This window comes from Erythrolamprus reginae, chromosome 4, assembly GCF_031021105.1.
Source record: "Erythrolamprus reginae isolate rEryReg1 chromosome 4, rEryReg1.hap1, whole genome shotgun sequence".
Taxonomy (NCBI): domain Eukaryota; kingdom Metazoa; phylum Chordata; class Lepidosauria; order Squamata; family Dipsadidae; genus Erythrolamprus; species Erythrolamprus reginae.
This window is the reverse complement of record NC_091953.1, coordinates 45,741,771-45,768,550: the sequence shown is the minus strand read 5'-3', so window position 1 is coordinate 45,768,550 and position 26,780 is coordinate 45,741,771. Positions and strand designations below refer to the sequence as shown.

Here is a 26,780-nt window from a genome sequence, read left to right as displayed (position 1 = left end):
ATTATTTATGTAATCAGCTTTAACTTAACCAAATAGCTCTACTATTCTTTATCCTACCCTATCTTTAATAATAGTATGGATGGATGGATATATTTTATATCTCTCCACTTAGACGTCACACAAGAATAAAACATAATTATCACATCCATAGGACAACAAGAAAAAAAGTTCATTCTTTGCAAATTCTATAATTGTCACTTAATCTCAATACCTGGTGTGTTTGTATGTTTCTTTTAGCTTCCTCAGTTTTAATATATTTCTCAGGTTTAATACAGCTCCAAGTTTACTCCAAGATTTTCCCTAGTTTCTTCTCCTTCTTATACCTCTTAGCAGACCTTACTATTTATTTTATTCATTAGATTTGTATGCCGCCTCTCTCCGTAGACTTCGGGGCAGCTAACAACAATAATAAAAACAGCATATAACAAATCTAATATTTAAATTACTATCTTAGAGGACCATCTGTTAAGACTGGAAGAAAATGGAAATGGTTCTCTTTTCTGACTGGCAATACTAGGTCAGTAACAGAGAGGTTAAGTCTTGGGTAATCTATTGCAGTGTTTTTCAACCAGTGTGCCGCGGCACACTAGTGTGCCGCGAGACATAGTCAGGTGTGCCGCGAAGCTCAGAGAGAAAGAAAGCAAGAGAGAGAGAAAGCAAGAGAGAGAAAGAAAGAAAGAGAGAGAAAGAGCGAGAGAGAAAGAGAAAAAGAGAAAGAAAGGGAGAAAGAGAAAGAGAGAAAGAGAGACAAAGAAAGAAAGAGAGGGAGGGAAGGAGAGAGAGAGAAAGACATAGAGGGAGGGAGGGAGGGAGAGATTAAGAGAACAAGAAAGAGAGGAAGGAAGAGAAAGAAAGAGGGATGGAGAGAGAGAAAGAAAGAGGAAGGAAGGGAGAGAAAGAGAGAGGGAGAAAGAAATAGAGCAAAGGAGAGGAAGAGAGAGAGAGAGAATTTTTTTGTCCAAACTTTTTTTAGCCCCCCCCCCCCCGCTCAATGTGCCCCAGGGTTTCGTAAATTTAAAAAATGTGCCGCAGCTCAAAAAAGGTTGAAAATCACTGATCTATTGTACAATGTTAGAGAACTCAGCTTTTTCTCTTGCTCACTGTTCAATATCTACATGGAGTCAAGTGAATTCAGAAAGATTTTTTTTTCTTTTAACAGTGGATTTACCAGTTTACAGTGTCATCTTGAGCTGATCAGGATATATGATCAAAGTTCTGTTAGGTGTGGATGGAGTGACACAAGTTTAGGCTAGGTTGTTGCAAAATAGATTGAGAATCCCAGAATTTCAGATTAAGCCCTCTTAACTCTAAATAGGATTGTCCTCTCCATAAACAGTATGAAAACCATAAGGAGAATGGACTTGATGGAAGAACAGGCTGAATTTATGTCCAAACGTTTTTGCATAGCCTAATGGGTTACCAGGGCAGCCTTTATTTGAACAAGAAGCTTACTGATATCCAGTGATGATATTTCAGTTCCCATTTAGATTTCTGCAGCATGTTCTACATCAAGTTTCAGAATTCTGGTCACTGCATGGGTTTTAGTAATATTCTGGGAACAGGTCCAGACACTAATGACATTACATGTAAAGTTCTACATAACTTAGATCCTTAGATATTTTTTTTTTGTTTCTTTCTTGTCCCCAATTTTTCCTCATAATAAGTTCTGAGGAATTCAAAAGCTTGCACATTATGATTTTGGTCATCCTTTTATAGTCATTCTGAATACAACCAGACCAATATCCCCATGCAATGTCTCAAAAATTCAACTACCATTACTAATGTGTTTAAAAGCCTGCACTGAAGCATAAAATCAGATAAGTGTCAGAATTATTTCATTCAAGATGCAAATCTTCAGATTAAATGGGAACAGTTTAGTCAAGATTTGCATTTTAACTAGCTGCCTTTACGTTTTTTAAACATGAAGACCCACTCTTTCAGTTTCTCCAGGATTCTCAATATATTCTCTGAAAACACAGATAATGTAACTGGTTCAGATTAGATTGCCTGTAATCACTTTAAAACATGACATATTGAGGAATCGCTACTGAAACATACAAATTTATAAAAGACAATGTTAAGCAAAGCAGAGAACCTTAGAACAGATAAGTACTTTTACATAACTTCAAATGTGTTAATTTTGTTACCCCTGTTTGGGCACTCTGTACCTTTCTCACATTGTACAACATGTGGGTACAACATGTTGTCCTTTTCTAGCAACATCAGCCAGGTGCTGAAGAATTTTCTTCAAATATTTAGCTCCTGGATATAAAGAAGTGTTACATGTTCTTAGAGATGGAAAAAAAACCTCACTGAGATCAAGTCTCTCGCTTTGTGTCACAAACTTTGAGGTTTTGTATTATCATCTATACCATAAGCCAGACCCATCCTCGAATACAGCTCATCTGTTTGGAACCCATATCGCATCTCAGACATTAACACCCTTGAAAATGTCCAAAGATACTTCACCAGAAGAGCCCTTCATTTCTCCACTCGAAATAGAATACCCTATGAGACTAGACTTTCAATCCTGGGCCTAGAAAGTTTAGAACTAAGATGCCTTAAACATGATCTAAGTATTGCTCACAAGATCATATGCTGCAACGTCCTGCCTGTCGGCGACTACTTCAGATTCAACCACAACAACATAAGAGCACACAACAGATTTAAACTTAATATGAACCGCTCCAAACTTGACTGTAAAAAATATGACTTCAGTAACCGAGTTGTCGAAGCGTGGAACTCATTACCGGACACCATAGTGTCATCCCCAAATCCCCAACACTTTACCTTTAGATTATTTACAGTTGACCTATCCAGATTCCTAAGAGGTCAGTAAGGGGCGAGTACAAGTGCACTAGAGTGCCTTCCGTCCCCTGTCCTATTGCTCTCCTATAGCTTCTATCTCTTCTTCTATTCTTTCATTGATATGTTCTATTACTATATATTCTTTTCTATTATTTATTAGATATATTTTACTATGAATATCTCCTCTATAACCTTCATCATGTATTTTACTATGTGTATATAGATATATACCCACTAAAACCCTCATTGTGTATTGGACAAAATAAATAAATAAAATAAATAAGTGCACAGTGATTTCTACAGTGAAGTATTCTAGTAAGCACCTAAAATTTAAAAATTTAAATTATATATAGAAATCATCCAGCATTTGACACCTTAGGTTTCAGAAATAAAACTACCATACACTAGTATACATGAATATCAACAGAAGACAAGAGAAGATGGCAATGTTTGTCCGGTAGATATTTAGATAGTGAATCAAACTTTAGCTCTGTGGCAAAAAAAATATATTTAAAGAATTATAATAGGGTGTGGCATACTTCAGCTTATTAGTTCCACCCCTACAATTCAGAGAAATTCCTTCAAATCTTGGAATATTCAGGGAGATTCAGGGTATTCCAATTTAATTACTTTAGTACCTTTTATCAATGGAAAAAACAATGTGTATATCACTCTGTTAAACAGTACTTTTGTTAATTGGAAAAAGTGTAATGTAGTAAAAGCAGTATAGGTAGTCCTCATTTAACAACTATTCAATGACCATTCAAAATTACAACAGCAGTGAACAAAAGAACTTTTGTTCTTTTGAAGGGGGTGCAGTGTCCCTGGTGTCTCTTTTCTCCAGCCGCCCGGCTTCTTTTGGAAGCCGGGCAACTGGGGGAAACGCAGGCAGGCAGAGGGGGGTGCAGTGTCCCTGGAAACGCAGGCAGGCGGGGGGGGGGGGACATGCAGGCAAGGCAGGGGTCTCTCGTTGCCCCCTCCTCTCCTTTCCCAAGCTCCAAGAAAGAAAATAAACACAGCCTCCCTCACTCAAAAAGCCCAGATGCTTGGGGAGAGAGAGAGGAAAGGAGGAATAAATGAAGGGTGGCGTTTTTAACCGACTGAAAGAAAAGAAAAAATTGCTAAGAAGAAGAAGCGATCCCAGCGGCGGTGAAAACAAATCCGGAGGAACCTTTTCCCACTAAGACACAAGCCACCTTGGCATTCCGCCCCTGGGCATTGTCTAGCCCTCCCTCCTGTCCAGAAGGGACTTTCTCCTTCCATCTTCACCCGCAGGGATGTCATTGCCTCCTTTCCTTGCAAGGTGATTTCAGGACTGGGAAGACGGGCGAACGAGCTCCTCGGGAGTCAGGACATCGAGCCTTGCTTGCCGCCGAGGGAATCTGACTGCGACAGGCAAAAAAACCACCAAGGCAGAAGGGATTTTGGACTGCGGTCTTGGGAAGGCAGAGCGCGGCAGCAGCACATTTCCTGCCGTAGCCCCAGTTTCTCACCATGGACTGGCAAAAACTCCACGGAGGGTCGTTCGGTCCAAGTCCCTCTCCCCAGAAGGGAGCAACCGTCCTCAGCTTTCAGTAGCCAAAATTTGGGGACCTCCGTGACGGAGCCCTCCCAAAAAGACTGTGGCAACTCTGACGCTTGCTTTGCAGCCTGGCCTTCGGGAGCAAGGCTGGGGATAAACCCTGCCTTACGCCCTCCTCCACCTCTGTCTGGCTCTCCCCACCCAACCCCACGGGCGTCCTTCTAGTTGCTCATGCGGGTCCTTCTGCTCTCTTCTTCTTCCTCGGCGGTTGGCAGGGAGATGTCGGGAAGGATCCGCGGGGATGGAAGGTAGGAGGAATTAAAGCCTACTGCTTTGGGCACCTTGAAGGGACTCCCTTGGAGGAAGTGAGTGCCAGACACGGAGTGAGAGCCAGGGAGTCTTGTCTGAGGATGAAGCACTGGTCCTGGCTACAGTCGGGATTCCCCGCTTCCAGACTGCTGCCGCAAGCAAATGTGAAATCCCAGGCGCTTCGGCTGGCAACAGTCAGTGTTGGCAGTCCAGAGGCGGGGAATCCCTGCTGTGCGGCAGTCACAAGGAAGGGGAATCCCTGAGGCAGTAAGGGAGCGCACCCGCAGTAAGAGAGCGCACGCACCCGGGCTCAGGTTTGTAAAGTGAAAATGGTTCTTAAGAAGAGGCAAACAAATCTTAAACACCTTTCATATCTCGAAAAGTTCATATGAAGAGATGTTTGTAAGAAGAGGTACCACTGTACATCCAAAAATAGTTTGTGATGCACAGCTTTATCCCAATTTACTATTTTTGGGTAATGGGTAATTACTAAAAACTGGAAATATACTTATAAACTGTGGTTTTTAAGAGGTCAGAGCAGATGATATTTAGAGGAATTTGACATTCCTTTCCAAATAAAATTTAAACACTATTTGTTATTCTTATTTCATTTTTTTAGGAAAAAAATACTCTCAAAATACATTGTAAGAGCAATAATAATGCAAACCCTTGCCTCAGGCTTACTCTTAAGATGTGATACACAATCCAAAGTGATATGATGGAGAAAATAAAAAGACATATTTTATTGAAAGACTGCATTTCAAAATTGGGACAACCTATTCTTTTGAAAGTTGAAGTAAAACTCAAAAGAGCGAAATGACAAACTGGGACATGTATCATGCTTGCGTGAGTGCCCATAGCCATAATTCAATGCCTGGGGTGGGCGAAAACAGCTTCCTCCCCCCCCTGGAGGCCCTCTGGAGGGCAGGAATGGGCTGTTTTCTCAACTTCTGGTGGGACCAGTAGGCTTGTATTTTGCCCTCCCCGGGCTCCAAAGGCTTCCCTGGAGCTGGGGGAGAGTAAAAATGCCTTCCCCCATCTCCGTGCATGCTCTCCGGAAGCCAAAAATGTGCTCCCAGAACCTCTGTGTGAGCTAAAAATCAGCTGGCTAGCACACACATGCACATTGGAGCTGAGCTAGGGCAATGGGTCGCGTGCCAGCAGATATGGCTCTGCGTGCCACCTGTGCAACCCGCGCCATAGATTTGCCATCACTTGCCTATGCCATAGGTGGCACGCAGAACCATATCTGCTGGCAACAAAATCCAGTATAAAATCTCCACTTTTTATGAACCATTGTTGGTCAGGAATTAAATAGGAATTAACCACTAGTTATTGATCTATTCCTGCCCAACCTTGGTTTAAAAACAAAGGCAGATGGAAAGCATAGCTGGACACAATTGGGAAAAATAGAGATGATTTTCAGAAGACTACAGTTTATCAACAAAACTGTTTAATAAATACCCCAGAAGGTAGAAATTAAAAATACAGAGACTAGATGGAATAGACATTCTTGGACTTAAATTTTAAATGCATTTTCCTGTGCCTTTTTAAAAGACTATGATTAGTAGATTCTGGTAAATTTGAACAGCTGGCCGATTTACTGGCTGACCAAAAGTTGCATTGGGACTGGAAAAATGCGGCCCCAGTACACGCACCGGTTTCCTGGATGGCTATCTTGTGAGAGGCAGCGAGATCGCCCAACAGGCCCTGCGCTTGATGGAGGGCTATTTGGGAACTGGGGGCAGGCCGGGAGAGCCCTATAAATAGGGCTGTGCTCCGGGCCTTCCTCCTTTTGCCCCGAGCCTTCATCCGAGCAAACACCCACCGGCCCTCCTCTTTCTTGCAGTGTGCCTAAGGGGTCATTTTTTTACCTACTCCACACTGGAGGGTTAGGATGGACTGGTTAGGATGTCCAGCACAGATTAGTTTAATTTGGTTACAATTGGCATATCCCTTTGGTCACTGGGGTTTGGCAGGTAGGGGCGGAAATGGGCAGCAGTAGCAAATGCATGTTCTCCTTTAGGGCATCTTTTAGAAGATGATGGGCTGCCCCTCACCAGGAACTCCAGGCAGCAACGGCCTGAGCAATTGGAAGGGGATGCCCCTGGGACTCACCTACCCCAATACCCGGACAGGGATTAGAGGTAAGACACCCCCCCCCCCCCCCCCGCTTTTAGGATGTGGCCTGGAACAAGGTGAAGGTATGGTCCATTCACCTTGATCAGCACAGAGCTAAACCCACAGTTGCCCAGGAAGGTTGTAAGCCGCCCCGAGTCTACGGAGAGGGGCGGCATACAAATCTAATAAATAAATAATAAATAAGGTTTACTGATAGGAATTTCTTTTGGCCTCTGCAGGTCCTGGTTATTTTGTAGATAATCAGTTAAAGTTGATTTATCAGTTAATAAAGTGACCCATTAATCCCAGCTCTTTGGTGTCCGTGTTCTTATTTCCGCATCCGATGCAAATCAAAGTACAGTAGACTGTTAAACAGCTAAAATCAGTCATGGTGTTCTAGAATGCTATATTTTAAACATTCATGATTTATTAGAGAGAGAGAAAAATCCCTTCCACAAAGGCAGCCTTAGCATCTTCCACTGCTAAAAACCAACTAAAATATGAGGTAAGGCTGTTTTTAACTATGAAATGCAATCTGTTCCTCATAAGGATCCTGTGAATGAAGCTCCCCCAGCACACATATAACCAAATTCCATGGAAAAGAGAAAAAATGAAAGGACTATAATATTTCTTGCACTTTTCTAGTTATTCGGTTACTAATTTTATTTCCTGTCCGAAGAATACAAATTGGGACATCTAGAAGCTTTGAAAGTTATATATAACCCCTCAAAACAATTACTGTTAACAATTAATGACCAACAAGCGCTTAAGTTTATTTATGTACATCTAAAATTGGATGTAGTACATGAAATGGATAATATTCGATTTCTCATATTAGTCCCTCTCCATACCATCACTACTTTCACTCCCCAAATCTCCAGAAGTACTTATTCAAATTGATTAGACAGAGATTCTCACTATCACTGATTATCAAAGTAGGAATAAGGAGTAAAACATCTCAATCACTGCTCTAGGTTATACTTTAAAAAGATTCCCCGGGATCAATCTACCAAAGACATGTAAATTGCTGGCACTAGATATGCTATTAATTCATGCTTGTGAAATGTACTTGTATGTGTTTTCTGATTGCATGGCAACGCAGCTACTGAACTGAAAAATGATCATGCTTTATTCTATGTTAAGGAAAATAAAAAGCCATTGCAATGGACAATACTAGTTTCTCTATGAAGTTTCAACTACACTACAGATGACAATAAAATATATCTGCTCAGCTTTTTAACATTAGGCTTAGAGGGAAGGAATAGTGGACTGACGGCATCTCCACAAACGTGGAACCAAGAATTACAGCAAAAACAAGGAATTGATGGATCAGGGACCTCTAGAATATTTTCAAATCAATACATGTAGAACTATCCATTATGAATAAAGAAATATCCACATATTCTTTTCAGTTGCTATCTATCCAAATGCATTAAAATGTGAGCTGCTTTAAATTGTATTATTATATTGTTTAATTTAGGGTCAACTCTCTTCAAGTCTTATTCTTATGTTATTCACATAGATGATTACAAATGGCGATGAGAAACTATTGAATAGTCTTGATTTTTTTTAATGAGAAGACTGTAACTAATCTGAAGGAAAAAACGGCTTGTAAATTGTATATTCAACAAGATATATATAAGCAAGACTATCTGGAAGAGCTTTTTTCAGTTAACTCGGTTGACATTTTGTCAGATTAGCCAAAATAAGGCCAATTACATAATAGTGGCTAAATTATAATTTTGGTGCTAGGCAAAGGAATTTTACTTTTCAAATCTTTTCAAGAGTGTGCAATCAAATTAAATTGGTTCTAGTTCTTAAATTTAAACCTTCACTTTCAGATTTTTCACAATTTAAACAATCAAATTTAATGTTTGAAAAGTTGAAGGTAAACATCCGTATTAGTTTTTTGAAGCAAAATAATTGAGTCTTGAGAGATTTCAGAGAATCACAACTGAATATATATATAACATATATACAGTGATACCTCGTCTTACAAACGCCTCGTCATGCAAACTTTTCGAGATACAAACCCGGGGTTTAAGATTTTTTTGCCTCTTCTTACAAACTATTTTCACCTTACAAACCCACCACCGCCGTTGGGATGCCCCCCCTCCAGACTTCCGTTGCCAGCGAAGCACACGTTTTTGTGCTGCTGGGGTTCCCCTGAGGCTCCGCTCCATGGGAAACACCACCTACGTACTTTGAGCACTTTGCTGGCAACGGAAGTCTGGAGGTGGGGTTTTCCATGGAGGAGAGCCTCAGGGGAATCCCAGCAGCGCAAAAACGGGCGCTTCGGCTGGCAAAAGGGGTGAATTTTGGGCTTGCACGTATTAATCGCTTTTCCATTGATTCCTATGGGAAACATTGTTTCGTCTTACAAACTTTTCACCTTAAGAACCTCGTCCTGGAACCAATTAAGTTTGTAAGACAAGGTATCACTGTATATATATAATATATTTGAACTGTTATTACTACAGTATTTTGTCTGTGTTTTAAAAGCTACAAAGCTTCATCCTATGCATGCAGTCTGCTGAATGAGTGATGCCTTTTGATATCTAAACACAACGTGCTTTTATTGTCTTGCCCCATTCTTTGTAACACTAAGGACACAAGATATATCTCAAGGCCATTATATCTACATTCTTAGATATACTTCAGGCTGCTTCCTGGTAAGATATTTAAAGAAACAAGGTTTTCAATACATATATCTCCTCTCCTAATAAAAGCATTTTAACCTTACGCTGATAGATATTTATTATTCTTATTAAATGTCATATTGCTGGTCATTTGTATGTTTGGCTATTCTGTTTTCATTTCAAAGTTGGCTGTAGGAAATGCATGTACAACTTATCAAAAAACTTTTTTTTTTCAATTTGCATCAACCCTAACCCACATATTTAAATTCAGAATGGAGAAATCCTACCTTGTGTAGACCATAAAATGCTTACAGGCATAGAAGCCACATCCTTGATCTTTACCCAGCTGTTGTTGCGCTGTCTGCTCCATGATGAAATTACACAATAATATTCTCCTCTGTCTGTTTCAGAAGTCCATTGGATTCGTAAGCGGAAGGTGTCTACCTTTGGTTTAGAGAAAATAACTTCTCCATTCTGACCACGCTGTTTGCTTTTCTCTCCAAGTACTAGTGTCCAGTCTGCATCCATAGTTGCCAAAAGTTCATATTCTACCACTTCATCACTGCGTGTGGGCATCCTATAGTACCAGGACACAGTGAAATGAATATTTGTCTCGGTGTTCTGTAACTCCATGATCCTACATTCAAGTTCTGTGGGATCCTCAGCAAATAGGGGTGTTTTAGAAGCATTCAAAAACACGTAGTAATTTGGTTCTATGTAGGTTTTGGGAAAACAAAAAGAAAGCCAAAGTAACAATTAAAGGTATGAAAAAGAACCAACACAGAATATACAGAATATCATAGATGTGAGTATATCTCCTCACATTCAACGAAGCAGTGGAAGTGATGTGCCGGTGCCTGGAGGCTGTTAGGGTCTGGATGGGTGTCAACAGACTCAGACCGCCTTCTGTCGCATGAATCCCAGTGACCGATTAGGTCCCACAGAGTTGGCCTTCTCCGGGTCCCGTTGACTAAACAATGTTGCTTGACGGGACCCAGGGGAAGAGCCTTCTCTGTGGCGGCCCCGACCCTCTGGAACCAGCTCCCCCCAGAGATTAGAATTGCCCCCACCCTCCTTGCCTTTCATAAACTCCTAAAAACCTACCTCTGCCGTCAGGCATGGGGAATTGAGACATCTCCCCCGGGCCTATACAGTTTATGCATGGTATGTTTGTGGGTATGTTTTTGCTTTTTAATAAGGGGGTTTTAGTGACTTTTAAATTATTAGATTTGTTATACATTGTTTTATTGTTGTTGTGAGCCGCCCCGAGCCTACGGAGAGGGGCGGCATACAAATCTAAATAAATAAATAAGTAAGTAAGTTAGTAACTCAGTTGTTAATTGCATCTGGCTTCCCCATTGACTTTACTAGTAAAAAGGTTGCAAAAGTTGATCCCGTGACCTTGGGACACAGCAATGGTAATAAGTATGAACCAGTGGCCAAGCATCTAAATTTCGATCACATCATATCCCCACATTTGGGGATACTGCAAATGTTGTAACTGTGAAAAATGGTCATGCCACTTTTTTCAGTGCTGTTGTAACTTTGAACTAAATGAACTACTGTAAGACAAGGACTACCTGTATTTGCTAGGCAAAGAACAAAAGGCAATAGTGTAGAATAATTTTGTTAAACTGGTTATTTGGTAAAATAATCACACACTAATACATAAAACATCATTTCATGTTAGTCAAGAGAAGGTAAAAATAAAACATTTATTTATTAAACCACCTGTGCATATACTGTACTGTATATTTTAGTTTTCAATTAATTAAAGAATGATTAGGAGGTTTGTTACAGAAGTTTAAATTTAAACACTATTTTATAAACCCTCAATTGACTTAATAAAAATATGATTCAATGTATGCTAAGACTCTTTCTAAAATTGAATTTCAAACTCAGAAACTTGTTTGATTGTGCACTTTATGTGTATGGCATGTAATCAACATTAGTCGGTTGCAAAGAGCAGCATAGAAGTCTAATAAATAAATAATAAATTCTGGATAATTATACCCAACTATAACAAACTTTTGCACAGTTTTAATTGTATATTTTATTGTATATTTTTTATTGTATATTTTCATGATTGTTGTTAGCCGCCCTGAGTTTTCGGAGAGGGACGGCATATAAATCCAATAAAACTTGAAACTTAATTGTTATCATTTACTTTCAATGTCATATTAAAAGAGGAAAATAGCAACCAAATAAATAAATGTTGCACAGTCACTTTGACTTACTCTTGAAGCTAAATAGCTCTGAAGTAGCATCAAGTTCCACTAAGTCAGGATATGTCAAACTCAATTTTATTGAGGACCACATCTGGATTGTGTTTGACCTTGGAGGCCAGGGTGGCCATGGCCAGAATAGGTGTGGCCAACTCAACATCAATTGTGTCGGGAGTGCCTGTATTATAACTTTATTATGCCTGTAGTGGCCTGAGCACTTTGACAGCAAAAATGAGCTCCTGAGTTCCATTTCTGGCCGTAACAGCCTCCTGCATCCCTCTGCCAGTAAAAACGGAGCCCTTCAGAGCTCCATTTTCACTGGCACAGGCAGCATGGGCCAGTCCTTTGCTGTTTCCAGGGTGGCCCACGGGCCACACCTAAGCACCCTGCAGGTTGGATATGCCCCCCTTGCCTTAAGTTTGACACCCCTGTACTAAATGAATCTGACAACTTTTAAAGTTAAATTATGTCTGTTGATATCATGATCATATTAAAGTGAATAAATATGTATGTGACTCTAGTATAAATCCCTAGAGTTGTTGTAGACAAGTTGTTGCTAGAGTTACTAAATCACATAGCTTCCGACATGGAAATATGAAGAAATGCTTTCTGCTCCACTAGGAATGAGAATAAAGTTGTAGGGAAATTAAGTTTTAGTGAACTCCACAAATATTTGCAAGGTCTATAGAAGTAGATTGCTCGGTAAAATTTTGACTTTGAGAAAAGTGTTCTAGCTATGCTCTTGACACTGACTCTCTGACTGAGGATTTAGAAAGAAGGAATAAAAGCTTGCTGGATAAGCCTCATTCCTGCACTCTGTCAACTGTCAAAGAACAGCCTTGCTGAAAGTTCAATGAATTAATACCCTGCCAAGCTCTCAAACTTCTATCAAGGAAGAGCAGGAGGCTGCTGATGAAATTTGGATACAATTTATGTATCTCTGATGGTGAGAATTCCTCTCCCACTTTACTCCCCCAGGCAATACAAGGTTATTAAAAATAGCTTTATCCTTTACCTTCACCTAAACCTAAGTAATAATTGTAATATAAAGAAGCAGGAGCTCCCACTGACTATGGACAACTTTTCAAAAGCAGAATAGAAGTCTCTTGTTTAAGCTAACTTGAGAGTAGGGGGACTACAAGATAATATCAGAAACAGTGTTCCCTCTAATTTTTTTTGGGGGGTGGGCGGAAAAGTATAGTGTCTGAGCAGCAGTCCCTTCGGGACTGGGCGGCACAGAAATAATAAATAAATAAGTAAATAAGTAAATAAGTAAATAAATAAATAAATGAACAAACGAACAAACAAACAAACAAACAAACAAAAAAACCCCATCCTGTTTTGCCTCAGAGAATTTCAAAATACTGTACTGTGTGTCTATAACAGTGAGCTCATAATTGGGCAACTCTGTCAATATCAAAATGTTCACTTAAATAGTTGAGCTAGTTTCAAACTAGATTTTGATTTTCTTTCTCTCTTCCTTACTCCCATTCTTTTTCTTGTTCTTTTCCTTCCTCTCTTTTTTCTATCTGATTCTCTCTCTTCCTCTCTTCCTCTCTTCCTCTCTCTCTCCTTCCCTCTCACTCTTTCCCTCTCGGCTTCTGGGCAGGTTTGGAAAACTCTGAGTTGATGATGATTTTTAAGTGAGCGATTGCTCACTGCTCAGCTTAGAGGGAACTATGATCAGAAATCGAACTTTATTGGGAAATAGTAGTTCTTCCTTCTTTAAATCTGCCCAGCCTAGCATGCAGGATTAGCCAGCAGCAAATATGAAATGGTTCATCTTTCCTCTGTGCTGCACAGCAGAAGCCAGGAGACCTTCAAAGAAAGTTGTTCTTTTTCTGTGCGCTACTAAAATGCAGATAATTGCTGCCTGAAACGCCCTATTTCTCCAACTATCAGCAAGAAAGTGATCTCTCTCTACTTTAAAAATTTACAGTCTTCATATTACAACCTCTAAGTTATCTTGTATTTAGTTGTGAAATATGTCTTATGAGAAAACTAATTTGTTCTCTTCCATTTATATAAAAAAGGAAGGAATTGAGTCATTTTCATTTCTGGATCTTTTTCAATTTTTTAAAATAATTTTAATTTCAAAGTCACCGGCTATATAGTGATTCTGGGGAGCTTACAATTAAAAAGGTGTAAGAAAACATTTTTTAAGGAAAGAAAAAAGGACAAAAATAAAATTAGATGATAGTAGTTTAACTCATTTTTGTTTTACTAATCTTAAAGCTATTAGATATATTATAAAACATTATTGTATTATAATGTTAGTTTATTTGGCATTTTTATTTGCATTCTGCCTGCCTTTCAGTAATGGAGAATACAGTATAACACTCCATTTGTACAATACTCCATCAAACAATTTTCCCACTAGCTTAAATCTGTGCGACTCACTCCTAGTCCATGCAACATAAGGATGTTGGTCATCACTGGTGGTCCGCGAGAAAATTTGGTGTTCCGTGGAGGAATCTTGTCTATGACCAGATATGGCCAAAAGCAATTAATTAAGTCCACTCGCGGAATCACAAGGCTGCACCACCCAACATCACCCTGCCCACTTGCCTGCCCCCACTCTTAAGGCTGAGTGCAAACCTCACCTTGAATATAGTGGTGTGAGCCACATGAGCTGGAACAGGAAAGTAAGACCAAGAACTAGCCATGCTCAGCCGAATGGCTGCTGTGGATTGGGAGGTAAAGCTGCCTTTCGGGGCTACATATCTCATTCTCTGGATGTGAGACCCGAGAGAAAGCTCCTGCTAGATTCTGTCTGGCTGCTTCTATCTGCTGTAGTGCGACATCAGCATTTGCATGGCATCAGCCTTCTGCGTCGGTATATTTGTACCAGCTGGTGATGCAAGACAGCCCTCGTCTCCTGTCACTTGGGACTTGGAGCGGTAAATGCCATCCAGTCTGGGGAGCAACTGGAGTGTGCTGCCTATTGCAGATGCTCGCTCGGCCCCTGCAAACTCTCATTTCTTGAATAGCCTGGCCAAAGTTTCCTGTGCTGCTTCAGAAACTCAAACTCAAGCTCAAGAAACGAGACCTTGCAGGGGGCCAAGCGAACATCTGCAATGGACAGCAAACTCTGGCTTCTCCCCAGACCAGATGCCGTTTACCTCTCTGAGTCCCAAGTTTCAGGAGACCTGGGCTGCCTTGCACCATCGGCTGGCAGAAATATATTGATGGAGAATGCTAATGCTGTGCAAATGCAAGTAGTGCTTTGCTCTTGCAGTTCCCAGCCATCACAACCCCCACTTTGGTCCACTTGCCCCCCTCCCTCTTTCCCACTGCAACAGCACCATTATTTTCTTCTGGTTGGGGAGGGCTGCATTTCTTTTTGCACATTTTACCCCCTGAAAATTTGCACTTTGTACATGCTACTCATATGACAGAGATTTCTAGCCCCAGGCAGAGATTTCTAGCCCCAGCAGGAGTCGGTCCCATATTCCAGAGCTGTGGTAGTCACAGGATTGGCCCTTTGGTCATCTCCGAGCACTTCTCCACCCAAGTCCAAGAAAAGGGAAAGGGAAAGGAAAAGAAAGGAAAGGAGAGGAGGGGAAGGAAAGTAAAGGAAAGTAAAGGAAAGGAAAGGAAGGATGGGATAGAGCTACAGCTCTGTAATATGGGGCTGACTTTCCCAACAACATCAGCAAGCCACTGTCAAATAAGCTTCAATTATTTTACATTAATTACACTAACTTTAATAAGTTTGTTAAAATTAAACATCCTTTAAAGAGTTTGTAATGATTAAATAAGCATTTATGGCTGTGTAATAATTAAATAATTAATTAATTAATTAACAATTATAAATAATTATAATTATATAAATAATTATAAAATTATAAATAATTAATTTATAATTTTCTTACATTAAATAGATGTATCTCCTATTAATAAAATAGAAGTTCTCTGATCATTATTTTACAAATATATTTAACTTTTTAAAAAAACCATAAGTCTACGGGACTTAAAATTATGAATTAGGGCCTGTGGGATTTAAAATGATGAATTTGGTGGTCCGCAGGATTTAAAATTATGACCTTGGTGGTCCCTGAAGTCCAAAAGGTTGGATACCCCTGCCATGGATGATTTCATCACATGCCAGCTAAATCAGACTCAACAATATTACAATTTAGCATCCCAAAATTCAGTGAACTTAAATTAGATGTTGTAACGTAAATATAATCAGTTACACAAATACTATTGGATTGCACTTAAATACAACAACCACTTCAGCTTTGACGCTTTACTGTTTCAAAACCTATGCAGAATTATCTGGATTCCAACTGAACAGTAAAACATTAAGAAACTTGATTTTTTTAAGTATTCTAAAAATATACTGGTATATTAACAAAAACTTTATAGAACCACATGATTTTACTAACATGTGCTTTAATTTTCTGTAACGCTTATGCGTAAATGTGAAATGTTAATTTTTAGTATATTTGCAGAAAAGAAGGGTCTCATCATCTTAAGAGTCTAGTTCAGAAAGTAGAATACAAATTATCAACAACCAAATGTTAATATAGTTACAGAAAAATACTGAAATTATAGAAGTTTTTTCTCTATACAAGTCTGATATTCACCCAGTTCTCTTTTTACATTGTGTGATACCACTTTGCATTTCTGTTTCACTCTATACAGAAACAAATTTCAATAATTATTTGAATATCTGCATTCAAATGTTGCAATTTCTTTTCAAGATGAAAACTTTAATTGAAGCATACATTTGAAAAATAATCTGTCTCTTTTTACACTATGTTCAATTATCCAAGAGAAAATAAGCAAGTTAGAAGGTAAATTTCAAGGCAAGCAACTGACTAAACCAGTTGCGATCTGATCTGTGAAATTATAAAAATGTAATTTAGATGTTTGTATGTTCTGCTTTCTATATCATAGTGTGGCTTAAGTGAACATGAACTGATAGGAAAATTCAGTACAGTGTTCCCTCGCTTTTCGCGGGGGATGCGTTCCGAGACTGCCCGCGAAAGTCGAATTTCCGCAAAGTAGAGAAGCAGAAGTAAATACACTATTTTTGGCTATGAACAGTATCACAAACCTTCCCTTAACACTTTAAACCCCTAAATTGCAATTTTCCATTCCCTTAGCAACCATTTAGATTATTACTCACCATGTTTATTTATTAAAGTTTATTAAAAAAATATTTATTAAAAGCATATGATGTCATCGGGTGGGAAAAACCGTGGTATAGGGAAAAAACCCGCGAAGTATTTTTTAATTAATATTTTTGAAAAACCATGGTATAGACTTTTCGCGAAGTTCGAACCTGTGATAATCGAGGGAACACTGTAGTTTAAAACAGAGGTATCCAACCTTGGCAGCTTTATGAGGTGTGGAGGAATTCTGGGAATTGAAGTCCATACCTCATAAAGTTCCCAAGGTTGGACACCTCTGGTTTAAAACATTATTACAATTGATTATCGTTAAATCTCCCATCTAAAATCTCCCAACTGACATCTCTTTGAAGTTCTCAAGTTCAAAATATAAAACCAAAATGCACCAAAACCCATAATTGTAATAACGCTCATTAAAAAAAATCCAACACCAACTTAAAATAAGATATAATCAATCAGACACAAGCAAAACAAAGGTATTTATCTCCAAATATTTGTCAAAATATCAGTATTTTTAATATGAACAACTTTTTTTCAGTCTAAACCTTAAGAAAAATATTGTAACCACTGAATGGCCTCTTTTTTTAAAAAAAACTGTGAAACATAAAAAAGAAATTACCATTATTGTGTGGTTGGCCCGCTGATGCCTTCAAATGTTTCATGCTTATCAAAATCAAATAATATACCGATCATAACCAGTGTTCCCTCTAATCTTTTTTTGGGGTGGGCGGAAAAGTATAGTGTCTGAGCGGCAGTCCCTTCCGGACTGGGCGGCACAGAAATAATAAATAAATAAATAAATAAATAAATAAATAAATAAATAAATAAATAAATAAATAAATAAATAAATAATAAATAAATACTGTGTGTCTATAACAGTGAGCTCATAATAGGGCAACTCTATCAATATCAAAATGCCACTTAAATAGTTGAGCTAGTTTCAAACTAGATTTTGATTTTCTTTCTCTCTTCCTTACTCCCATTCTTTTTCTTTCTCTTTTCCTTCCTCTCTTTTTTCTATCTGTTTCTCTCTCTTCCTCTCTTCCTCTCTCTCCTTCCCTATCACTCTTTCCCTCTCGGCTTCTGGGCAGGTTTGGAAAACTCTGAGTTGATGATGATTTTTAAGTGAGCGATTGCTCACTGCTCAGCTTAGAGGGAACTATGGTCATAACTGTCCACAGGAGTTGCAAATGGCAACAAAATCCACAGAAGTGCCCACATAATCACCAGTAGCTAAGCTTAACTCAAAAGTTTGTTTAGTTTCATTACTCACCCAGTGCCACTACTTCCACAGTGACTGGTACTGATATCTTCTCTGCTACCTTGTGCCAGCTGCCATTGTGTTGTGGCACCCACAGAGCTGCTTGACAGTAGTAGTAACCAGAGTTTTCAGTGCCTACATCCCGCATCAACAGGTTGTAGTTACTTCGATCTACATGGCTGGGGCTGATAAAGGTGGAGTCACTAATTACCAAATCACGGTCAGCATTCAGCAGAACCTGAGCCTCTGCCATGGTGCCATCTGGCGATTCATTGAAGTACCATGTGATTTCTGTTTGGAAAATACCATTTCTGTCTGTTGTGATGTTGCAGGTAAGTTCAAGGGATTCTCGTTCCATCACAGATATATTGCTCCTGGTGATGAACGCATCTAAAGCTGCAGAATTGGGAGCAGGAGATGAAGGAAACAAGATCAAGGATTATTGCTAACTTCCAAGTGTTACTTGACTTGTAGTTCACCAGCTATGTCCCTGTCAACTTGTACAAGTGCATATAATTAGCTGCATATACATTAGTATTCATTGGTAAACATGTGTATTGCAGAGTAACACAGTTAAAGCACTAACCTATCAAGTTCAACTGGTTTCTACTTGTATAATAAGTGTATGCAAATATACATTACAGCTTCCGTTTTCTTGCATTTAATGCCACTATTTTTCTATTATGTTCTGATTTTCAGACATGTTTTTCAGCTAAAATATAAAAGTAACGTACCTTAAAGATACTTTAAATGTAAACTACTCTTCAGATACCTTTTCAACAGATAACGTTATTAAGTTAATATACTGTAAATTCAGTCATTTTTTTCACAAGTCTCCTTTGATGTTTGACATGCACAATCCAATATGGTGCTTGAAAACTGAAAAAAAATCTCTTCTCGAACTTCTCAAAAACTGGCCAGATCAACAAAATAGAAAATACATGTCACTGCAAATAGGTTGCCGAAAAGGTTGGCTGACACTGGATATATGACCACATTACAGCCTGGCTTATACAATGATAATCCACAAAGAAGAAATATCAGAAGGAAATCTTTTTAAACTCAAAATATCATTGACTAACAAAACAATTCCAACACTGACCAGAAACTGATTCCGACAACATATCTCTTTTTATCTGTTTTTTAAACCTAATCAAAATAATGATTTCTACTATACTTTCATAACGTAATTATCTATTTAGGGTACATCAATTAGGGTATACCTTTCTCTCTTTTATCATTTATTATTTAGATACAACTATATATATTTTTTAATATATTATTTATATACCCACTAATATATTAACATACCTTGTCGTATCTCCTGAAAATTTCTGCTATGTAGGCAGACTTTCCCCTTCCATCCTCCCTTATTTATTTAACCCCTTCACTATTTATACTTCTTCTTTCCCTAATTACTTTATACAACTTTAACGTTACAGTACTTCATCTACTTTCCTTTTTACAACTACTCCTTTTATTCTATTTACTATCATTTATTATCTTCATAGGTTTCAATTTATATGATAAGAAATACAAGTGGAATAACAATATATATATTATTATTAATAGTAATAAAATACAAATACTAATGATCAAAACAGTGAATTTTTTTTACAACGTAAGATATACAACTTTGAAATGTAATATCATATAAGAAATAGCCCTACCCTTTTGATTTTATGTACCCCCTCTTTCCCCCCCATCTACCCCCTGTTATTTAATAAACTTTATTTTTTTTTAAAGATACTTTAAATGTAAACTACTCTTCAGATATCTTTTCAGCAGATAACTTTATTAAGTTAATATACTGTAAATTCAGTAATTTTTTCCACAACTCTCTGATATTTGACATGCACAATCCAATATGGTGCTTGAAAACTGAAAAAAAAAATCTCTTCTTGAACTTCTCCAAAACTGGCCAGATCAACAAAATGGAAAATACAAGTCACTGCAAATAGGTTGCCGAAAAGGTTGGATATATGACCACAGTACAGCCTGGTTTATACAACGATAATCCACAAAGAAGGAATATCAGAAGGAAATCTTTCCTCTAGTTTCCTAATAAAAGTAATTTGTCTAGTGTATATAATTTTCAATGAGCCTGAAACAGCCTGATAAAACAAAAATTAATCAGTTTGCCCTAACCACAACAAATTCATATGGGGGGAAAGGATAAAATACTAAAGATCCATGTTGCCATGTAAACCATGAGAGCTTGGCTAAGCAGTTTATGAAATATTGTGCAGATAGAAATGGCTCAACTGATTCAATTAAATACCAATGTATCTTTGAACTTGAGATTCCTCAATCAATTAAAAAAATGAATACCAAAAAGTATTTCCTTGTTTTAAAACAATCAAAAATCAACCACAAAACTACTTACAGAAAATAAAGGATAGTCTGCAGATGTGACAATTATTGAAAATCTGAAGAGAGATTCAAACACAGTGTGCATGCAATTGTTATTTCTACAAAGATGTTCAGGCTTTTACACCTGTTATATATTTTGTTTTGGTTTTAACCTGTAAAAATTGCATACAAATACTAATCATGCATACCAAGTTGCATAAAAAAATATTGTGTTTGTATTTGTACCACATAGAAGCTGTATCGGTTTCTATTTATTTAATGATTCAAGAAACATTTAATTATATCAGGATATCTAAAAACTTTTTCAGGCACCTGAAAAAGCTCAAAAAAGGCAATGCAAATTTTGCAAACATTATTAAACCAAACCTATACTTTAGGTGATATATTATAAATGTTCTGTTATATTTAACATATAACAATAGTTTTCTGTGCATATGTCTAAATATGTCATAATCTGACTTGTCAAGAAACCAACTTGCTCATTGGTCATCTCAAAATTATACTTGCCTGTTATTCTATGAGTTGCTATATGAATAACAGAAGACTGTATTCATTGAAGCAGTAATAATACTAGATAGATTACTAATACTAGATATACTAATCTCCTGATCAAAAACAATGGTTTATTTATTCATTTATTTATTTATTCATTCATTCATTCATTCATTCATTCATTCATTCATTCATTCGTTAGATTTGTATGCCGCCCCTTTCCGTAGACTCGGGGTGGCTAACAACAGTAATAAACAGCATGTAACAAATCTAATGTTTAAAATAATTAAAAAACCCTTATTAAAACCAAACATACACACAAACATACCATTCATAAATTGTATAGGCCTAGGGGGAAAAGGGTAGTTCAGTTTCCCCAAATTAAGTATAAAATCTAAAGTTATAACCATAAAATGAAAAGATATCACTAAAAATATCATCATAGAAAACATCACCCCAATTAATTGAAAGTCCACCAAAGCAGTCAAATCAGTTAATCATAAAATATCTGTTTAGATAAAATACTTCTTTCATCAGTGAAATATAACATAAAAACAGGCAACCTAAACTCAATTGAAGTTTTAGGTAGCTTATTTTGATAAAACTAGAATAAAATTCAAACACAGCATTTTGAAGTTCTGCCATACAAATTCAAAGAATTTTATAAACCTAGAGTTGGAAGAGGATATCAGAGATCTGCCAGTCTAGCCCTTGCCCAAGCAGGAATCCTCAGCCCAATTCCTTGTCCAACTTTTATTTTAAACCTCTCAACGATAGAGCATCCATACTATTCCACTATTTAATAGCAATTACAATCCGTAATTTTTTCCTTATAACCTTTTCTTATATATTCCTCTTTAGGAAAAATATATCTGATTTAGCATCCAATAGGACAAAAAATGTGGTCATAAGTTAAATGTGTGTGCCTGTGTGCCTGTATGTATGCATATGAATCAGTGATAGCTATATCTTAATCAAGTCAATTTCTCATTACACATCATACAGTATCTATGGTATTACTGCAGCAGAAATGAACATTGCATACTCACACGTCGGCTTCACCACCAAATTTACTATATCAGCAGTCTTCTCTTGGATCTTTTGCCATGAGCCATCTGCCCCTTTAACCCATTCACTCACTCGACACCTATAAGAGCCTTCATCTGTTGGAAGAGCCTGGGACAGAAACAGGCTGTAAATGTCATTAGCCATAGCATTCAGGCGCACATCCCCACTGATATAGCGGTCACTGTATTCTGAGCCAGTCCGGAACTTGCCCTCGTGCGTCAGGGAAAGGATCTCTTGCCAAACATGGTTACTCTTGAACTCCCAAGACACTTGCAGATGGGTGTGTTCAGTGGAATTGGTAGAAGCTGAGCAACGTAATTGAAATGTATCTCCTTCTGATACGTTCCAAGTTGAGGAGGAGTAGAAGTTTGATCCAGTAACAGTTAAGCCATCCGCAATCACTATTTAGAAAAAGAGAATTGTCAAGCACACAATTATAATGAACGGTTTCCCACGCCTACTATCTCTTCTCTTGTTTGTTTTAGTTTTGAAGACTGAAGAGGCATAAGATAAAAGAGGCATAAGATACGGAGAGGGGCAGCATATAAATCTAATAATAATAAATAAAATGAAAATTAGTGAGTAAAGATTAAAAAAGAAACTTATACGTTAAGGCATTCTGTCAACTGACTTGGTGTTGGTTCCTTTAAAGAGAATTGAAATATGGTAGTAATCAACAATTTATAAGAAATTTAAAAGAAAGATGGGGAAAATAGAATTTCTGTCATAAAACTGAATGTCTTGCCTAGAATGTTTTTGCTTCAGACAATACTTGTTTTGACGACTGATGTACCATTTTAAACCAGACCGGGGCATTTTACAGTCTGCAGGCTACATCCAGTCCATGGGCTGCCCCTGTTTGGCCCACAGCAATGTCAGGATGGGTGCCTATTACAATTTCGACTATACAGAAGTGATGGCGAACCTATGGCACTTGTGCCACAGGTGACATGCAGAGCCCTCTCTGTGGGCATGCCAGTTGTCATCCCAGCTCAGCTCCACTGGAGGTCAGGCGTATGCGGGAGACTCGCATGCATGCACAGGGGTCATTTGCACATGCGGGGGTCATGCACATGCAGGGGTCACACATGCATGAATGGGGGTGTGTGGGATAGGGAGACATCTGCATGGGCAGGTTGTGCGCAGGGGTTGTGTGAGCATGCACAGGGGTATAGTGTGGGTTGGGGCAGTGTCATGCATGCATTGCATTATGGGTGCATGCGTTTTCGGCACGCAATTTCAGTATTGCTACTGCGGAGAGGGGCGGCATACAAATTTGATTTACAAAATAAATAAATAAATAAATATTCTACTATTATTCAGTATTCTTTAGATGGGAACAATGGGAAAATGTATACTATGTTATAATCTTACATATTTTTTAAATTAAATGATATATCATTGGTATTAGTCACTAGACAGATTGCATAGAAACATAGAAGACTGATGGCAGAAAAAGACCTCATGATCCATCTAGTCTGCCCTTATACTATTTTCTGTATTTTATCTTAGGATGGATATATGCTTATCCCAGGCATGTTTAAATTAAGTTACTGTGGATTTATCAACCACGTCTGCTGGAAGTTTGTTCCAAGGATCTACTACTCTTTCAGTAAAATAATATTTTCTCATGTTGCTTTTGATCTTTCCCCCAACTAACTTCAGATTGTGCCCCCTTGTTCTTGTGTTCACTTTCCTATTAAAAACACTTCCCTCCTGGACCTTATTTAACCCTTTAACATATTTAAATGTTTCAATCATGTCCCCCCCCTTTTTCTTCTGTCCTCCAGACTATACAGATTGAGTTCATTAAGTCTTTCCTGATATGTTTTATGCTTAAGACCTTCCACCATTCTTGTAGCCCGTCTTTGGACCCGTTCAATTTTGTCAATATCTTTTTGTAGGTGAGGTCTCCAGAACTGAACACAGTATTCCAAATGTGGACTCACCAGCACTCTATATAGCGGGATCATAATCTCCCTCTTCCTGCTTGTTACACCTCTAGCTATGCAGCCAAGCATCCAACTTGCTTTCCCTACCACCTGACTGCACTGTTCACCCATTTTGAGACTGTCAGAAATCACTACCCCTAAATCCTTTAGAATGTATAAAAGCACTTCAAATTTATATTGTAAACGTGAACAAGAGAGATTTTAGTACATGTGGTGGATGTGTTAAAAAACTAGAAAATTTTAGGTTTGGTGAATAAGAGGAGACTAGGGTTTTTTGTGGGGATTGGGATAAACAGTTGTAACTTATTTTTAGGTATGATTACAGTAGTGAGATTGTTGTATACAGAAAAATGGAAAGATTTAGCTCTACCAGCAATGGGGAATTAGTAAAGATGGAACTGATGTATTTGATCAGAGAAAAGGTAATGTATTTATTACTGACTATGTTGTATCGATAGAGTAAAAGGGAAATTTATAATTGTACTCATAATTGCAAATAAGATTAGACTTCTTTATATCTATTTTTTATATTTTTATTTTTCCTTCTTGGCACTTCTATCTTACCAATTTCTTTTTTTCTTTTATTTCCCTCACTTTATATTAGTTTGCCTAAGTTTTTATTTTTTTAAACACAAAATTTTAATAAAATTATATTTAAAAAACCGTCTGTAACATTTGAAGATTTCTTAAGATTTCTTAAGCTAAACATGTACCGTAACTTTACAGTGATGAGGATATTGTTACACAAATCAAAATTGCAGTCCACAATAAGAAACTGTCAAACATTGAAACGGTAATGTTATGGTCTGCGCAAGCTTTCCTGTCTTGAGACCTGAATATATCTCCATCACTAAAGGAAGAAAAAAATTCTGATATTGTTTCAGGCAAATGTTGCCTAAATGTATACGCAGTACTAACTATGCATTCAAATTTTCAAAAAGATGTCCTGTATAATTTTGGACCAGGTTGTTAACCTCAGTATTTCTTGAAAAATTTAATTTGATCAGAAATGCCTAAACGTTTGCCTAAAACTATATCAGTAAGACCCACATGTTAACATTCAATGCAAAAATTGAAAAGAAGTAAATACTTTTTCCATAGAATTGTACATTCAATTATTCAATTTGCTTAGAAACATACTGTAGTTATTGATAAAATGTATAAGAAAATACTTGAAAAACTTTGGTTTAAGTCTAAATCCCTTCAAGTGGCTTATTCCTTCAGAAAAAAAGGTGCACTGGTTCAACTATGGCCATATCATGTACCTTAATTCAGAATACAATGTCCACTTGCTGATATTCTGGTCCACACAAAATGACATGTACATATCTACATTTAACATACCTATAGTACATTTAAAATAGACCATTTATACTTTCTATTCAAGACATTCCACATAATATATTTTAAATTACACTAAACTACTACCAATTTTAAATACCCCTCACCCTGTTGAAGTACCTTTAACTTCAACTACATCATTGTAGTTTCCCTGGACAACGCTGTCTGTGCTGGGTGTAGTACATCGGTATATCCCTTGATCAGTAAGACGAATATTTCCAATCACGAATTCCACAGTACTGTTGCTTTTTCGCCTTAATATGATGTCTCCCCTATTAACCCGATCTTGATATTCCGGAGACATAAACCATGGGTCCCACGTACTCAATATGTGTACAAACTTAGAATCCTGACCAAGATTTGCCGAAAACTCCCAATCAAAGTTCTGCTCACTAGGTCCACCGTACTGACTAACATTACATGGAATCACCACTTTGGTTCCCTCAACTCGTATTAATGGTCCTTCAGGCACCTTCACAATACGACCATAGCAGGAAACTGAAAGAGAAGAAAACCATCCGTGAATTTAAAACATAAAATTATCAAATGCAGCAGAAAAAGTTATCCTGAAGGATGGAATCCTTCATTGTGGTAATTTAAGTTACATTTTAAGGCTTTCAAGTCTATAAATGGACAGTTACATTAGACATCTACAGCTGCAGCATTAATTAAAGCAGAACAGCATAGAGATATATAGACTGCAAAATTATTAAGCACTGAAACCAAGTTAAAGCTAAACACATTTATGACTCATTCCAGGTACTTTCATCTTAAACTGGTAGAAACCTGTCTTTTGAAATGAATTTAGAATTGCATTTAGGGCAACAATCCAGAATTTATTATATAAAATCTCTTTTTCTCCAATGCTCAAGGGTTATCCTTTTATATTTATTCCATGTCAAAAACTATCAAACAATGGAAGACTTATTTGTCACAGAACTGCAGGGAATGTGCATAACTTTTATTGCCTTTGCTAGACACCAAAATATTTTTTAAATATCTACTTCTAATTAGGATATTCTAAACTCAGTCTCTGCCATAGTCTGCTTTTCCTAAAGACTAGGTATCTTGAAATGCTGAAAGAATCATTTTTTAATCACGATTTTAGGAGTAAAATAATACTAACAGTATGCAGTATTCACTGCCCTCTCTCCTTAAACCTTAATTCAAGCAGGCCAAATTAAGTATACACCCTTGTCTTAGTCCAGAAAAATAATATAAGGAAAATATGGTAGGACAATATAACAACACATTATCTTCAGCCTCATGAATTGAAAAGATAACTCTGTTCACTGAGTGTTCTGTCGAGCTCTCTGGTAGAATCCTCCCGAAAATGCAGATACAATTTCAGACACACACACGTTTGAAAATTCAAAACAATGTTTTTTATATCGAAAATGCAAATAAACGAAACACTCTTTTTGTATAGCAAAGAGCACTTGTCTCCAAACAAATTGGTAATTTGTACAAGTCCCTTATCAGTTCTGTGATACTTAGCTTGCAGCTGTGAGGCAATTCACAGTCCTTA

General features: G+C 37.6%; 1 protein-coding gene across 1 annotated transcript in view; it reads right to left on the bottom strand.

Annotated features, from left to right (window-relative positions):
- PTGFRN (prostaglandin F2 receptor inhibitor) overlaps nucleotides 1-26,780 on the bottom strand; it is a 137,120-nt gene that overhangs the window by 45,750 nt on the left and 64,590 nt on the right. The window contains exons 2-5 of the mRNA XM_070750197.1: nucleotides 25,373-25,750; nucleotides 21,941-22,360; nucleotides 18,039-18,422; nucleotides 9,687-10,112 (exon numbers count right to left, since the gene is read on the bottom strand). Coding sequence (XP_070606298.1) covers nucleotides 9,687-10,112; nucleotides 18,039-18,422; nucleotides 21,941-22,360; nucleotides 25,373-25,750 — 1,608 coding nt within the window. The remainder of the gene's footprint in view (nucleotides 1-9,686; nucleotides 10,113-18,038; nucleotides 18,423-21,940; nucleotides 22,361-25,372; nucleotides 25,751-26,780) is intronic.